This window comes from Micrasema longulum, unplaced genomic scaffold (assembly GCF_059751315.1).
Source record: "Micrasema longulum isolate JH-2025_06_02 unplaced genomic scaffold, ASM5975131v1 h1tg001687l, whole genome shotgun sequence".
NCBI lineage: Eukaryota > Metazoa > Arthropoda > Insecta > Trichoptera > Brachycentridae > Micrasema > Micrasema longulum.
Genome location: NW_028278865.1, coordinates 1,149 through 16,571, shown reverse-complemented (window position 1 = coordinate 16,571; position 15,423 = coordinate 1,149). Strand labels below are relative to the sequence as shown.

Sequence of the window (15,423 nt, the reverse complement as noted above, 5' to 3'; positions counted from 1 at the left end):
AAGTAATGCATTTGCTACATACACATGCATTTGCTATTTACAAATGAAATGTGATTCCATCCTGTTTTTTTTTGAGATCCCAGCAGTATTTTTACACTTTAAAAGGACACAACACGGCAGAGTTAAATTCAAATCAGGAGTTGCGTACTAGCGACGTCTACAAAGAAACTAATGGGTCAAAACGTAAATCTACTCATTTATGAGTAGTTTAGTCGCCTTTTGTTTGATGTGCGTATGCGGTTTCTGGACTATTGTATATACTATGTAATAAACATTAAAATATGATTTTTTTAAATAAAAAATATCTTGTTAAATGTATGTAATATGTAAGCGTTTACAAACAAAATATCAAATAAAAAAACACATATTTTCATGAATTTAAATAATTTTCGATTTCGGTTCTGGGCAAAACTAGAACAGAAGCTAAAATTCGGGTTCGGCTCGCCTAAAAATTTAGTTTCGTCTGTAACTAAAATTAAGTCTATTTTATTACTTTTAGAATTTTCACGCGTCGCCTTTTCACGAGGTGCCTTTGATTGGGCCCGGCTTAAGAAATCTAAGCGATAGTCCATACTAAACCACCCCTATAAAAAGATAAAATACTTTTCCCTTAATTCATTGAAGCTTCGACCGGGAGCTTAGCTTTCCTATACAAATTTCATCTGTGCGCAAAAACCGTGAGTAATAATTAATTAATTTGATTTTATTAATCTATGAAAAGGGTATATTATGCACTTGTACAGTCATCGCTTTTCTGTGGGATAATTGGATGGGGGGGAGCTTGCAACAACCATATTAAACCATTAGAAACTGTTAAAAAATTATATTAAAAATAATGCTTTACAAAAATCGCACTTTTCCCTCTTTCCAATTGTTCCAAGAAGCTAAACTTTTAGACGTCAGACAAATATATTTTTTTCAATGTTTAAATTATATATTTTACAACCAAAATCTATTTACAAGTAATTCAAATAGATCAAGTCAAAGAAGGAATCGCGTGTTAGAAATAGCACATTGTAAAACGAGACGGGGCCAGCACAGAGACATGCATATTTTATAGGTCCAAAAATTTTAAATTCTTTTTTACTGATAATATTTCATTGATCCCAATCTTTCATAATTGTCATTCTTTTAAAAAACACGCAATATCCTGGATTCAAACTAAAGATATGAACTATTTTTTTCTATGATATATTTTGATGCCCTTTAATAAGGAATATATATATACAAATTACAACAGGGATGGAAAATACCTTAAATAAGGGAATATGGAAATCTAGACATTTACAGGGCTTATGACCTGTCAATGGCTGGTTTAAGTGGCCACTTTACACACTGTGTAACATTCACCATTCTGCCCATATTTGAACATCTATATTCCTTAAATTCTTTCATCTGTTGATGTTTGTGAAGTTGAAGAGCTGAAACCTTTATTTATGCGGGTGATATTCATCTAATTGAATTATTTCACCTACGTACTAGACTAGGCAACGCCTGAAAATGTTATTTTTTCAATTTCTATACTTCTTCATGGATCAGGTGGATTTATCAACAATATTTTGAGTTTGTCCAAATTTTTGTAGACAAGGACTGGTTTTAACTCCCTGGGGAGCTGTTTATATTAACATATTACAACAGAGATGAAGAACATTTAAGAAAAGGTAATATAGAAGTCTAGGCATTTACAGGGCTTATGACCTGTCAATGGCTGGTTTAAATGGCCACTTTACACACTGTGTAACATTCAACATTCTGCCTATATTTGAACATCTATATTCCTTCAATTCTTTCATCTGTTGATGTTTGTGAAGTTAAAGAGCTGAAACCTTTATTTATGCGGGTGAGATTCATCTAATTGAATTATTTCACCTACATACTAGACTAGGCAACGCCTGAAAATGTTATTTTTTCAATTTCTATACTTCTTCATGGACCAGGTAATTTATCAACAATATTTTGAGTTTGTCCAAATTTTTGTAGACAAAGACTGGATTCAACTCCCCGGGGAGCTGTTAATATGAACATATTACACAAAGATGAAAAACATTTTCGAGAAGGTGATATAGAAGTCTAGGCATCTACAGAGCTTATGACCTGTCAATGGATGGTTTAAGTGGCCACTTTACACACTGTGTAACATTAAGCCATTCAGCAAATTGAACATAAACATGGAATGTTATTTTTACGTTTTTTTAACATTTTACTATACTGTTTGTAAACATTCAACAACAAACTTTTTTGTACCTAAAAAACAGCATTTTTCATTTTTTTCTCGAATGCAACTCTGGTAGATCGATGAATAAAATATTTATGCTCCTTACTTCCTTTTTACACGTTAAATTGAAGATTTTAATATCTACGAACACGCACAGCGCAAAGATCTATATTTCTCTGCAAACCGCACGTAAATCGGTTAAGCCGTTTAGGCGTCATTCGGCGACATCACACGTACAGAGGAATTATATATAAAGATTTTGTGTAATTCTAAAATTAAAGATATGTATGCTGGTAAAATTGCTTTCAAATTGTATGTTTTCAGTATGCCTCTATATTGAATTACCTAATAAAATAAAATAAATAAAAATACTATTTTTCCATTTTTGTTCTTTGATTAGCATCTAATGTTTAGGGGCATATACGCCCGCTGTGAAAGAATTACACGAAAAGCCTTTCAGTGGATACCAAACCATTGCAACCCCATTATTACTGCGTGCTAAAACACATTTTGAATGATCGTTAATTCACATCTCAACAGAAACGGAGAGCAACAGTATGACTTATTTAATTTATTTGATTTAATAGCATAATTACACATTTTTACAATTTAAAAAAAATTCACTTGTTATATTTTTACTAAAACTAAAATCCCACCAAGCCACTTTTTGTAGCTTGTTGGTGAATATTATATTTATACTGACTTAATAATATTATTTACATTTATAAAAACAATGAATAACATATCAAATTAACAGCCGGAAAGATCAGAATAAACATGTTTATACAAATAATAATATATAAATTTATTTTTTAAATACAATAAAATATAAAATATTTACACCCAAGCTACTATTCATATATAAACTCTTGATCGAGTAGCCACTCATTTATTTTGCTCTTGTTACGATGTGAGTTAAATTTGAGTTCTTTTGGTAATAAATTAAAAATTCTAGGTACTAAATATTTGAGAGTTCTATTTCCATATTTATTACATACTTTTGGTACTACCAAGCCATCATTAGACGTGAAGCGTGTATTATGGTTATGTTTGAGAGGAAACTTGAATGTATTACTATGAAATTGTTCCAAAATGATGCAAAGCCACAGTAGTCCTCGAACAGGCAGAGTTTTGATTGTTTTGGACAGGAGATCATCATTACTTCTTTGTTCGTAAATCTCTGCAGGTACAATTCGCTTAACTATAGAATACTGTAGACCCTGGATCATTTTAATATTAGTATTTTACATATCAAGTTTATTGTTTGACAGACATTAAGAAGACGACAGACTTAAATCTATCTTCGTGCTAATAAGCGACGTGATAACAATATCTCACCGCGGTTGTTTATCAAATTCGCGATCAAAATGCAACATCCGTGAACACCTAATATTAAATTTCAAAATATTTACGTTTCGCGACGTATAATCCTGCTGCGCAATCACATGTTTGAATTCCACCGGTGTAAACGTGGAAAATATTCTAAAACTGCTGTTTTTATTTATTTATTTATTCTTTATCGCGCTATTTATATAGTATTGCCCAGTGGGTGGCGAGCCAAATGTCAAGAAAAGCAGTCGCCACAGCAATTGTAATTAAATTTTCACTTTTTTGTATTGGATACTCCTCACTATTTTGCAAATGCAATTTATTGTTTTATTTTTTATAGTAAACGCCGATTTTTCGCCAGTGAACTGTATTTATTTACGGGGAAAACAAAAAACACACCGACACGCTATGACTTAGAGATTACACACGCGTTGACGTATGACTGATCTTGACTCTTAAAAGACTGTGGTAAATAATCCCTTTGCGCGCGGTGATGTAACATCGTGTTACCACTAGTAAAAGACGGAATATTCTTAAGTTCAGACATTTGAAAAAAATGAAAAACATGGGAACGTACTGTTTAATAATTCGTTTTCCATAACTTATGCGAATTAACATATAATTTAGCCCCGTTATAGCAAATAAATTTAAAATCACAAAAACGCCGCTCATGTTACGCGCGTGCGCCCCCTATCATTGTCATTAACCAACTGAAGGCTAAATCTGTTTTAGACGACACCCGCCGCAGAACAGCATCTCTGTCTTTCCTGTTATGACTTATATCTTCGTGCTCTCTCTTGTATAAGGTATATGTATAGATGTGTTGCTGAATTAGCGGACATTTATTCTTTGCGTAGCGAGGGTAAATATTTTTTGAATAAACATTTAGCATAGTTATACAAATTTTACTTTCCGAATCGGGTGTGAAAATGTCCATTTGAAGATTACAAAAAATACGAATTCATCACTCAAAAAAATAAGAGAGATATATCAAGTCTTGTGTCCTATGTCGACTTGTGTGACATCACAGCCACACAGAGTTAAAAAAACAAGATTTCACATTTCATTGTAATTAGCAAATGAATGTGTAAGTAGCACATACATTTTGCACTTTGCTAGTCTAATGAGAGAACTAATGAAAATTGGACCTCGGATTAAACAACGCCGTGGTGGACATTTGACCGACATTATCTTTAAGACATCAAATATTATTTGTCATGGTGTTAAAATATCCGTTTTATGTAAAATAAAATTTGTTTTATATTTTTAGTTCAAAGCTCATTAATTAAATTATATTTTCGCGATCTAGCAACACTAGGTGACTTTACGTTAAATTTGAATAAAACGTATTTAAAATCATCCTGTAAATTTTGAATGCGTCTGTGTGAGTTTTGTGAACAAACCATAATATTAAGAATGGTCCAGAAGGAGCGTAGAACCATATTTGCATACATCAAATACGAATGTGAAATCACCGCGTAATGTTGCCAGGTGGAAAAAATACAATCATAACACAAATGTGAGGTAAAAAAAGCAAATTGTTAATTCCTCTAAAATTTTATTGTGCACGCGGAAACATTGATTGACACAACAAAGTAAAACGGATATTTTATATCATGTTAAATAATATTCGATGTTTAAAAGATTATGTTGGTCAAATGTCCACCACGGCGTTGTTTAATCCGAGATCCAATTTTCATTAGTTCTCTCATTAGATTATCAAAGTAGGGTAAAAAAATTTACTACCGTGGCAACACTAACGAAATGTCCATTTTGTTTTCTCTGACAATCTGACAGATGATAAAATAATGCATTTTTTAAGGAATGCATTTGCGACTTACACGCGCATTTGCTAATTACACATGAAATGTGATCTTATCTTGTTTCTCAAAGATCCCAGCAGTATTTTTACACTTTTAAACGACACAACTCGGCATAGTTGAATTCAAATCGGGAGTTGCGTACTGAGCGACGTCTGCAATTTCTGTTTGATGCGCATATGCGGTTTCTGGACTGTTCTTTATTCTATGGAAGAAACCGGCTATTTTTAATAGACTAATATTTTCGTATTAAGAAAAAGTAACACCTTGAATCTTGAAATTTTTTACATATCGTTCTGTGGAACTGATCGACTTAATTCATTCGGCCGGGAAATATAAAAAAACGCATAATTTCTCCCTGGGACATTATTTCATATTGCGAAATAATATCGTTCATTATAAGCGGCCAATAATCGAACAAAAGCCACGGGTTTAATGTAATGTTACTGCGTCTATAAATTTTGAGTGCCATCTATCGTCGCTAGCGATAAGTACTCGCGATAAATAGTTCGGCGCCCCGTCGCTAGATGGGATTAGAGGCCTTTATGGGTGTGTTTCTTCGCTGTTCATATTGAATTAGTGACGGACCGAAGTGAGATTTTCAACTTACGTTAAAATCCTTTTAATATAACTTGATTGGAATGACAGTTGTCAGCAAAAGTGACGACGTAACTTTGTAGTAACGTCTAAGGAGTGATTTAAATTGACACACGAAAAATCATTCGTATCTGGCGTGTTAATTATATTTTTTTTTACAATGCTTGACATAAAAATCGACAAAACAAAAATAAGCTTAAATAAATCTAATTATTAACGTCGTTCTTACAAGGTTACGTCATTTTTCAAAAATGTTAGAGATGTAAATCAATCGAATAAAAAAATAATTAATTTGATGTTGTTTAAGAAAAAAATACAAGAGTCTTATTTTTTGGTGAATAATTGTCTTAAACACACTATAAAAGGATTGTGTTTGCGTTTTTATATCGATTTTCGGAAACAGTTTCACGTTTGCATGAAAACACTGATAAAATCGATTTGATCAGTGATCAGTAATTTCCCATCACTAGTGACATTAGTTTGACAGCTGTCATTTTAATCAAGCCATATTTTAAGGTACACAGGGTGGCCGGAGAAGTGACGTCCAAAGGTAAAATGTAGGTGCCGCATATTGAGAGGTATCCGAATCACCCCCATGTGTGTTCCGCAATTTTGCGTAGTTTTCGAGTTATGGTATTTTTAATGTATTATACACTTTTTATTATACACTTATTTATTTTAAATTTCATTGATAAACCCTCACGGGCTACATAAATTTTACCAAAATATTTTTACTTTGAAAATTCACATTTTTCTGTTAATAACAATGTTTTTTAAATCTTTTGTAAAGGTTGTCTGAGTCTTTTGTTTAGTTTTGTCTGGTAGTTTATTATAAAATTTCAGTCCATGTTTTATTAGTTTCGACTGTCCTTGTCTTGTTTTACAAAGTTGTCTATGATATTTTTCTGATATTCTCGAATTGTGTCCATGTTGACTACAATTTTTTTCAAGTTTTAGTTCTTCGTCTACAATTACATTAGTGGCTAAGTTATGAAGATTCTAGTTTAAAGAGTTAAGTTACATTTAATTGCTTAGTTTAAAAAGTTATTTAGTTGCTGTTAGATAGGGAAGGTCATATACTAACTTTAATATTTTATTTTGCTGTCTTTGTAGTCTGTTTATGTCATTTTGATTTCCTGTTCCCCATAGTATAGCATATAACATATTTTAGATTTTTCCATAGGCTTCGTACATTAGATATTTTTCCGTTTTTGAAACAACACAACAGTTCATAACATAACACAAAATTATCTCAAATGATAATATTGTTCGCGGTTTGGCAACATTACACGGCCACTTTACGCATGCGCGCCGGCGGAATGTCAGTATTTTGAACACAGTACGATATACGCAAACTTGATTCTACGCCTTTTAAAATAAGATATTTATTTGTCTGCATCAATTTATGTTTTTTTTTTATTTCAGGATAATGACTCCAAAATCAGTCACCATTTTTTACGTCTGTGTTGGAATCACCGTCCTTATAACTGCATACCCTGACGCGGCATCCGCTTTGCGTTCCGTAAGTACAATACCCCCTCTACCAAGGCCTGGGTGCTGACAGAGCCCCCAGCGGCGACAAAATTATGCGATGGATGATAAATTTGATGTATAGGTATTCGAAGACAGTTTTTTCTGTCACTCTCTCGCAATACTGAGCGAAAAAGACCACTACACATGGGACTGATTATGCCTTACAAAGACCGCGGGCTTAAATTAAACTCATCGTGGTTCTCGGCACTACATATTGCAAAAATGAATAGAAATGTGCCTACTACCGACTGCGACACGGTACAAGTTACTAGTAGTTAAACACATATTTTTTTTCTACAAAACACTGAGTTTACCCTGAAGATGGCTCCTGCAATGTTAACTAAATTACATCCATAAGGGTGAAATCAGTCCTCGTCTGCAAACTGTAATATGGTTATGTTTTATTATTAAATTCCAGTTGGACGGGTCCTATGAGCGGTACGAAGACTCGCCCGAGGCTGTGTCAGAACCGAGGAAAAGACCATTTTGCAATGCGTTTGCAGGTAATCAAATTGATATCTTTAAAAAATCGTTTATTAAGTCTTGTGTGGCTTGATGTAACTCTTTTATTGATTGAAGTGATGAAGAAGCAACCACAAAGCAGCAAAGTAAACTCACGCCCCTTTCTTTATCCACTCTCTCTTTTTTCAAGTATTTCTCCAAAACATAAATATTTTTATAACCTTGTGGAGGACATCACCAACAAGCCGTGAAGTTGACAGGGCCGAACACCGCTTTGGCCCGCAACGCGTAATCCGATGCACCGTCAGCTCGGACAAGTTATTAGACGTCGTGCATCGACGTCGTGAATATGGACGACGTTTAATAACTTGTCCGAGCTGACGGTGCATCGGATTACGCGTTGCGGGCCAAAGCGGTATTCGGCCCTGCAACTTCACGGCTTGTTGGTGATGTCCTCCACAACCTAATCGATGCAAGTTGCTTATCAAAATGCACATTGTGTTAGTTTTATATTTTTGTACAAAAACTATGGTAAAGGTGTATAGTGAGTTTTGCATGTTCGTTTAATTGTTGTCCTGATGAAAAGACGGGTACGTCTCGAAACCGGTAGAAATAGAATCGTCGGTTAGTGGTTATATACATCCAAATATTTAATTAAATATTTGACCACAAAAATTAATGCACCCTTGAAGTATAATATTTCGAAAATGGCGGTATATAAGGTATTCTTTATAATTTTAATAATCAAACTCGTGTCTTCTGTCGATCTCCAGCTGCGGTGCTATCCTGAACCGCTTTCACGGCCGTAGAAAACTCTTTTATCTCACTTTTATAAAAGCTTTTTATACGGCCGCTAGAGCATTTGGAATAATCACCCCTGGGATAGGAAACCTATACTAAATAAATGAAGTAATCAAAGCAATATTCCATAGATTCTTGTCAGGTCAGTGAAAGTAAGAACGCCAACCGTTTCATGACGTCACCACTGAAAAGTAACACACTGATTACAGTCATATGGCACGGTATTTGATAAATGTAACTTTAAAAAATCATATCTTTGTAAATAACGCACAAAAAATATACATATTTTTGCTTAGTTAAATAGTACGCTAATAGAAAAAAAAAATTAGAAAACAGTGGAATTCCTCGTTGGATTCTCTAAACCCGCGATATTAAAAAGTTACCATTATTTTCTAAATACACCTTTTTTAAACTGACAAAAATATTACAACGTGATTTTTTTTATGGTTCTAGGCTGTGGAAGAAAAAGGTCTTATCCAGTGAAGCAGCTAGCTTACCCAGAACCAACGCCATTAAGGAAAAATGCAGTCAATGTAAGCTATCATTTGCATTCGTATCAATAAAATTTTTAATACGTCTGTATTTTGAAGGCGTTGTGAGGTACGCCGATGGCTCTAAGAAAGATTGACAAATAGGTGCTGGGATTTACAAAATTAGACTCGTTAAAAGGTTAACAAATTACAACAAACTCAAAATATTGTTGAATTAACTAACTGGTAAAAGAAGAAGTGTAAAAAATGGAAAATTGTTGTCAGGGGTTGCCTGGTAGGTAAATTGGTTTAGCCGGATGAATCTCTCCCACGAAATGGACAGTGAAAGTCCATTTTTCCACATACCCGAAACATCAGTTTCGCTCATACAAAAAACCATTGTTTTTTTTTGTTAATGAAATAGTTACGCATTTAAAATAAAGCAAGCAATCTTAAAGATTGAAAGCAGTATGTGTTATATGCGTCTATCAGCCTGCGGTTTTTCACACCTCCGCGGGAGTGCCCCAGGGATTTAATTTAGGACCAATGTTGTTCACAATATTCTGAAATGACATTAGCAATGAAATGTGATTTTCAATCATTTTAGGATTTGCTGACGACTTGAAAATTTTCTGTGAAATACGAGCTCCTTTAGACTGTTTTAAGCTTCAGAATGACATTCAAAATATTATACAATGGTGTAAACGAAACAAACCGTTTTTCAATGTCTCCAATTGTTTTGTCAGGTCGTATACAAGAGCGTCCAAAACAATTTATTTCCGTTGTACCATGGATGGAGTAAAGCTTGAAAGAGCGTCAACGTCCAGGGATCTCAGGGTGCTGTTTGACGCTAAGTTATCATTTGATCTACATTTAATATCGTTATGCAGAGTCTACTTTAAAATGCTTAGATTCGTTCTAAGAAATGACTAAAAATATTGTATAACCCCTTGGTAAGACTCGCATGGACTTTAGTTCCACCATTTGGTCGCCAAATGAAACCACATTTTCTTTCTTCTTCTTTTAGTGCCCTGTCAGGTATCCCCAACGTTGGCAATCACTCTGGCAAAAGTCTCTCCGTCCTGTGCTGCCCAGAAAATCTGCTCCACAGTCCACTGTGTTTCAAGTCCAGTCTCGAATATTTCTTTATGACAGGTCATAAGCCCTGTAAATGCATAGATTTTCATATCCCCTTCTCAAAAATGTCTTTCCTCTCTGTTGAAATAAATTTAAATATGAATAACTCCCTAGGGAGGAAATCCAGCCAGTCTGCAAGCATTTGGACATACTCAAACATTGTTGAAGTTTCAAACAGCCCAAAGGAGTTTGTATTTCACAGAAAATTTTCAAGTCGTCCGCAAATAATAAAAATTTGGAAAATTTTATTTCATTGCTAATGTCATTCAGAAATATTGTGAACAACATTGGTCCTAAATTAGAGCCCTGGGGCACTCCCGAGGAGGTGTGAAAAACTGCAGATTGATAGAGTCCAAATGACACATACTGCTTTCGATCTATCAGATAGTTTGAGACAAATCTCTGAAGAATGTCACTGAAGCCAATCTTATGAAGTTTCTGAGGCAAAAGCTGGTGATCTACTTAATCAAACGCTTTTGAGAAGTCGTTGTACGAGCAGTCTACCTGAGGACCTTTGTCAATGTATTGGATAATCAAACAATATGATGGATTGGATAATCTGTAATGATCTCAATGTAAATCAATTTTAATAAACTAAATAAAAGTACTGCAGGACACAAAAGCAGGCATGTATGATGAGGAACGCGGAAGAAGCCAGAAATGTATGCCAGAATAGATGTGCGTGGCGGTAGCAGTGAGAACTCATTGGTAGTAGTAGTGAAGGTATGACGTCTAACTTCCACTCCACCTCATCGTTATTCTTATAAAATGGATTAATCCGTTGTTTGCAGGATATTCTTGACGACTCGATGGAGACGCTGATTGGGATGTCGTCAGAACCAGTGGTCGAAGACCTGTCGAGGCAGATCATGTCCGAAGCCAAACTGTGGGAGGCTATACAAGAAGCCAGCGCGGAACTCGCTCGCCGGCGCAAACAAGGAAACTCCTAAACAATCTAACCACCTAATTTATATTTAATATTCATATTTGCATAATGTATCAATCCGAAGGCATTGAATCGATCGTCGAGTTTGTCTTCAGACATCCAGTTCCAAGTTATGAGATATTTTAGGGTCTTTTAGACGGTGGATCTGGCTTAAGTCTTGTGTGACTGTACGAGTCTACATAGAATACATGACTTGATACGTCTCTCTTAGTTTAATGGTAAAGTAGGACTTGTAATCTTCAGATGGACATTTTCAAACGGGATTTTGGTTATTTGTTCATGGTTTATGACTTTTTATGGTATTTCTGAACGTTCATTGCTAAGGGTTTAAATCGCTTTGCGTGGCATCACAATTGGAAGCAGAGGTGATTGAACAGTATATTTTTATATCACGCCGTTTCCCCGTAAGGGTGGCAGAGACAATAGAACGCCACATTACTCTATACTTTCGTACACATCTCGTTTCTTCTACATTCATTCATCTTCTCATGCGCGCGCTTCGATTATTCCGACTTTGAACATGTCCATCTTTGAGTATTAGTTGGGTTTGGTCATGCCATGTCTTTCTCAGTCTTCATTTATTTCTGCATCCACCAGCATTCGCATTGTAAATATTTTTAGCCGATCTTTCACTGTCTATTCGCTCTTCATGTCCAAACCGACGCATGGCTCCTTCTTGATTTTGTCGATAATGCTTATCTCAACCTTACATAATTTACAGATCTTGACATTTGCGCATCTATCGTACATAGTTTTACCACACATTTGCCTGAGAGATCGCGTTTCGACAGCATTCAGCCTACTTTCATCCCTGTTTTTCCAAGTCCACACTTCGCTCCCATACATCAGGGTCGCGACCGGGACTTAATTGTGAACTACTGATTTTGCCTCTTGCGACAAACATTTATTTGCCAAGGTTGATTTAAGTGCACCGTTCACTCTGTTCCCGGTACTTTCTATCATTAAATCCCTAGCAAACATACTTTCCTACCTCTACCCGTTTCAGTATAACCCCATTCACAGTAATTTCACATCTAGTCATGTTTTCATTTAATTTAAAAACCATCACATTGAATGTATTGACATTCATCAGCAAATGGCTCCCCTCGCAAACATCGTAGACCTTTGTTACCAAGAGTTGCAATTGCCCTTTTTTGTTAGCAAGAAGCATGGCATCATCAGCATACAAAGATAATTAACAGTTAAATCACCCATTTTTGCTCCCATTCTTACAGTTCTTTTATACAGTTGTCGATATAAGCATTGAATAGCCATGGTAACATCACACATCCTTATGTATCATTGATGAAATCAATAAACAGTAAAGGACCCGGATGAGATCCTTGTGGTACTCCCGAGAATACCTCAACAATTTTGGACCTTTTAAAATAGTTATTTGGTAGCGGTTAAATATGAATGATTTCATCTATCTTTTTTGAATTCGTAAATTCCTAATACGGAAAATTTTGGCTAAGTGTCACTCGAGGCTAGATAGAATACAAAACTTGAAAATGTGTATCCTTGTAATGCGAAGTATAATTACACGATTGAAAGTGATCCTAGTATCACAATAAATCTGTTTTACTGTAATAAGAAACAGCACGAGAATAGAATTTATAACAAGGAAGACAGAGTCGCTCTTCTGTAGCTGGTGTTTGTGTGTGATTGCGTCACTCACTAGGTAACAGATGGACGCTCGGATATCGCGTTGTTTGCTGGTTTGCGGATTCGGCGTTGCAACGCGTTATTTTTTTTTTAACTTGTCACTGAACCCCAATACAAATTAATGCAATAACCTACGTGGGATTATTGGCACCTTAAAGTTCGAACATCTCTCTCGCGACAGGTTCTATCAGATCCTGTGGTCAGATCTTGTCGGAATGACTTATTTTATATATTCTCAGGAATATCTAAAATCTAAAACACATGTACATTTGTTGACAGTTCGGTTCTTATTAAGCCGGAGAGAAAAGGATGTACCCACAGTAGGATCATTGCAACATTTTCACTCCCTAGTCCCTGAACCCTTTCAGTAGGTAGCAGTAAACTTGAGGTTACACGATGTAACACAGCCTTAACCACGGCACTTAAGGGCGCGAACTATGGCAAACAAAGTATATTTTGAATATTACTACAATATATAGTTTTTAATATGTAAAGTTATCATAAACAATAAACAGTCAAACATTTAAAGTAACTTAATGTTTACTTAATCCTTGAGGTTAAATCCATTAAACTCATTCAATCATATGTTTTACATGAACTAACAAATAACTACTATCTAGTAGTGGTGCAACAAAATGGTGACCCCGACGTGATTTTTGGTTTATTACACACAAAAATACAGATATTAAACAAAGAATACTTTAAAGTGAATTTGAATACTGGTGAAGATAGAGAAGGGCAAGTAACGTGTTACGCGCCCTTATATATGTCCATTGGGCACTGCGGCCATAGACAACAACACACCCTCGTCTCTCACTCTCTGGTCCCCACAGTGGCAACATTTTTTATGCCTGGATACTATTAAATGTTAAAAGAGCAGAATCTAGTCACATTATTTTATGCATCTAGGCGTTCGTTTTTCAAACTGACAGTTACGTCGGATTTTAATTCGACTGCAAAATTTGCTTATTTCTTTCTCATATTTTTAATAGACTTTTAAGAAAAAAATTGCTCGGTGGCTAATTTTTTGTAAGTATCGAAGGAGCTCGCACTGACAGGGACTTATTTGGACATACTCAAAACATTGTTGAATATTTATTCCAGCTGAAATAACAATCCGGCTGCGATGTATTCAAACCTCAGAGTAATAATGCGTCAAGCTATAGAGGAGCCCAAACGTAGGAAAACCATTCTATGACTATTGGGTATTAAGTTAGTAACAGTTCGCAGCAAAACAATGGGACGTACTTAGGTCGATAATTGCTAAATGGATATTAATTTGCATTGTAAATACTTTAAATATGCACATGTGTATTTATTATTGCAGGGTTATTCCAATATGTTTTTCTATAATTTGCCTATATTTATTTTATAAAACTGAAAATACACGTGGGTGTTTATTTTTTAAAATTTATTTATTCATTTTATTCTCAATATACTCATGTGACATTTATTGAGACATAAATCCCAACTCCATGGAACCAAAGTCTCGTGTTGAGTTTGTTTGTTTGTCCGTCACATCTCCGAAACTGCTAGTCGTGGCGGCCTGAAATTTGGACACGTCATTTTAGATGCGATTTCAAGGTTGACGTCGCAATTTTCAAGTAAAATTTTAATCGACTTCTACTCGATAAAGACTCAAACTTTATATGGATGCCTAGTACGACCCCGACATTTTGCCCGTAATCAATTGTCATTATCAACAGTAAACGTACTTTCATTCACAAATTTATCCTCTAAATTGAGAAAAAATAGTATCTGAAGTAAATATGTTGATTTAAGTAATGTTTTTAAGCAACATAATACACGTGTCGGGACAATAAATGCCAAAATCATGGGAAAATATTTGGAATCAATTCCCTGTGAAAACTGACTCCTTTAACAGCTTTGACGCTCCTACTGCTGCTACCAAACATACTGCAATTCACCGTAGTGGGTTTATTTATTATTACGTAAATATCTAAGTTATTCACAATCAAAGCGCCAAGCACAGCGACAAAAGCATCCGATCAAATAGTTATTTTTATGTTGCTAAACAAAACAAAATGGCCACCAATTTGTTGGTAACCAACAAACCAACATCGCTTGCGTTCTTTGAAACATAGTGGCAGGGCTTCTTTATGGGTTGACGCATTATTGCTCTGAGATTCAAACGCTTTTATACGCATACGCTAAGCGACAAATATACGTGAGTTTAATGATACCAAAATGCTTAATTTTAGTCAAAAAATATGTTACAACTCATTATTATTATATAGACTTGTAATATTTTCTTGCTTATGTCAATAATTTAAAACTATTTAATGTATAAAACTAAGATAAACACGTATAAATAAAATAATGGCTTTTATTTTGTTGCGTTTTATTTCTGGGTCCAGGGGACAATTACAAAGGCTTCATCGGTACATACCGAGACGAGATACTTAACTTCTGCACTATCTCTATCTA

At 34.9% G+C, this 15,423-nt stretch overlaps 1 protein-coding gene across 1 annotated transcript; it reads left to right on the top strand.

The window, feature by feature from the left end:
- The first annotated feature begins 629 nt into the window (after nucleotides 1-629).
- On the top strand, nucleotides 630-13,652 carry LOC148274318 (cardioactive peptide-like). The gene is made up of 5 exons (XM_088237288.1): nucleotides 630-677; nucleotides 7,387-7,483; nucleotides 7,913-7,997; nucleotides 9,211-9,290; nucleotides 11,156-13,652. The coding sequence occupies exons 2-5, from the start codon at nucleotides 7,391-7,393 to the stop codon at nucleotides 11,312-11,314; spliced, it is 417 nt and encodes a 138-aa protein (XP_088093414.1). The 5' UTR covers nucleotides 630-677; nucleotides 7,387-7,390; the 3' UTR covers nucleotides 11,315-13,652.
- The last annotated feature ends 1,771 nt before the right edge of the window (nucleotides 13,653-15,423 follow it).

What these genes read in the sequence shown, in the direction of transcription:
- LOC148274318 (XM_088237288.1), top strand. Translation starts at nt 7,391, where the DNA reads ATGACTCCAAAATCAGTCACCATTTTTTACGTCTGTGTTGGAATCACC. An exon ending in ATTTTGCAATGCGTTTGCAG is followed by an intron (nt 7,998 to 9,210) that starts GTAATCAAATTG and finishes TTATGGTTCTAG; the next exon opens with GCTGTGGAAGAAAAAGGTCT. An exon ending in TAAGGAAAAATGCAGTCAAT is followed by an intron (nt 9,291 to 11,155) that starts GTAAGCTATCAT and finishes CGTTGTTTGCAG; the next exon opens with GATATTCTTGACGACTCGAT.